We start from the raw sequence: 2,273 nt of genomic DNA on the forward strand, positions 1-2,273 counted from the left end.
CTTTAATATTACCTCCAACAAGAGAAGCACTAATTTCCATCATTCCATTAGTATTAATGTGAATTGTAAATTTAAATTTTTGTTCTTCACGCTTTCCACTGGGAATTCCATTAATGCTAAGTTTTGTAACTCTTTCAACCCCAAGTGAACTAACATATTTACCAAATCCTCGATAAATTATAAAATCCGCACTAGTTTGATTATCTCGAGTTGTACAATACTCTCTGGTTGTTCCTTTTGTAGGAAGTGTTTCTCCGTCTTTAACAAGTATTTCAAACTTTCCTCCCTCTACTTCTATTCCAATTGGTATTGGAACACTATCATATACAGTTTCATGACCAATAGCATTTACTTGTTTTAAATATGATAAATATGCAGCTCCTTTTACAACAGCAGTAAGTGGATTAAAGTTATTATTAGAAAATATTACTTCACCAAATAAATTACTAACTTCTTCTCTAATCCTTGGCATTTTACATGTTCCACCAATTAATAATACTAATTTAACATTTCCTTTTTTATATCCTTTTCTTTGAGTGACTTGTTTTATTTTATTTATAAACCTTTCATATAATCCTCTTTCTTCACATTCTTCTTCAAATTTTTTTCTTGTAATGATAGTACCAATAATCTCATCACTATGCTCTTTACCTAACAAACTATCTAATTCTAATTCTACCTCAGTCATTATATCTTTGGTAGTTTTCACTTCTTTTTTAGCTAATTCATTATTTGTTCTATCACTTAACTCAACTTTAACTCGTTCTGCTTCTTTCTTTAATCTAATTAATTTCTTTTTATACATTATCTTTGCTTTTTGAGTCATTCCCCGTTTCTTTTCATAATATCCTGGAATATCTTTTTCTACTTTTTTTTTAATAATGTCAATCATCACTTTATCAAAATCATTTCCTCCTAAATCTTGGTCTCCTCCATTTGATTCTACGTTAACATTATTATCACTTCCTATTTTACAACAAGCTACATCTAATGTTCCTCCTCCAAAATCAATTATTACTACTCTATCTCCTTCTTTTAATGAATTTGGATATTCTTTTTTATATTCAACAATTGCAGCGGTTGGTTCATTTTCAAGTGTAACATTCTTAATCCCTGCCAATTGACATGCCAACAATGTTGCATCTCTTTGTTTATCATTAAAATCAACTGGAACAGTAATAACAACATTTGTTATTGCATTATTGCTAATTTTCATTTGTGCCTTATCATATAAATGTTTTAATATCATTCCACTTATTTCTTCTGGTTCAAACTCTTCAGCACCTTGAGTTTGTGGGTTATAACATTCAATATATGCACGTCCATTATTTCTACTTTTTACTTTAAATGGCCAATTATCACGGTCTTCATAATTCACATCACTTTCATCTCTTCCTATTATTCTCTTAGAATCATAAATAATACATTCACTATGAATATCATCCTTCGCACTGTTTCCTACAATTGTATTGCCATTATTGCCTAACTGTGATAAACTTACCCATGAAGCCACTTGGTTTTTATTTTGTTCATCTTGGATTATATTAATTTCATTGTTCTTACTTTTACAATAAGCAATAGAAGAATATGTAGTTCCTAAATCAATTCCAATTGAAAATATGTCTTGTTCTACTGCCATGAAATGATATTTTTAAGTTCATTTTACTAATAAATATTATTTCTATCTCATTCCCTTTGAATAAACATCATTTATTTTTTCTTTTTTTTTAAAAAATGAAATGACTTAGTACAATTGTTAATTTTTCCTATTCTGAAATTTCTTAGTTATTGTCTTTTTTTATTATGAATTTGTTTATATAATTTATATTTAAGACTCATTCACTATTAATATTATGAATGACGATTAGAGGTTCATTGTTTATTAAAATAGTTATTATTTATTAAGAGAGATAAATACGTATTTTGTTAATAGTGACTATATTTGAACATAGATTGGTATTATAAATTAAAAAGGATTTCTTTAATCTGTGTCGATGATAAATGAGATGATCTATAGTCATGGTGTTATGGATATACTCTCATTAAAACAGTAATAGAAAGAATGAAGTGTATTTTATTATTCATTAAATTCAAAATAAAAATCAGTCAACAACTTAAATGAAGAACCATTTCATTTGACAATGGCTGAAAAAAACTTTATTTCAATAGAATTAAAGCATGGCGAAGAAACTGAGTCATCCACTTCTCAATATGATGTAAAATATAATCAATGTGTTAATCACAATGAAATGAAAGTAGAAAATTAAGAAATA

General features: G+C 27.3%; 1 protein-coding gene across 1 annotated transcript in view; it reads right to left on the reverse strand.

Annotated features, from left to right (window-relative positions):
- Positions 1–1,639, reverse strand: part of ENU1_155940 (heat shock protein 70, putative) — a gene marked incomplete at both ends in the record, with an annotated part of 1,689 nt that extends 50 nt beyond the window's left edge. The window contains one exon of the mRNA XM_008860715.1: positions 1–1,639. This exon is cut by the window's left edge and continues 50 nt beyond it. Within this exon, the coding sequence (XP_008858937.1) occupies positions 1–1,639 (1,639 nt within the window).
- Between the last annotated feature and the right edge of the window lie 634 nt (positions 1,640–2,273).

The sequence above is a fragment of the Entamoeba nuttalli genome (assembly GCF_000257125.1).
Source record: "Entamoeba nuttalli P19 unplaced genomic scaffold asmbl_6512, whole genome shotgun sequence".
Lineage (NCBI taxonomy): Eukaryota > Evosea > Mastigamoebida > Endamoebidae > Entamoeba > Entamoeba nuttalli.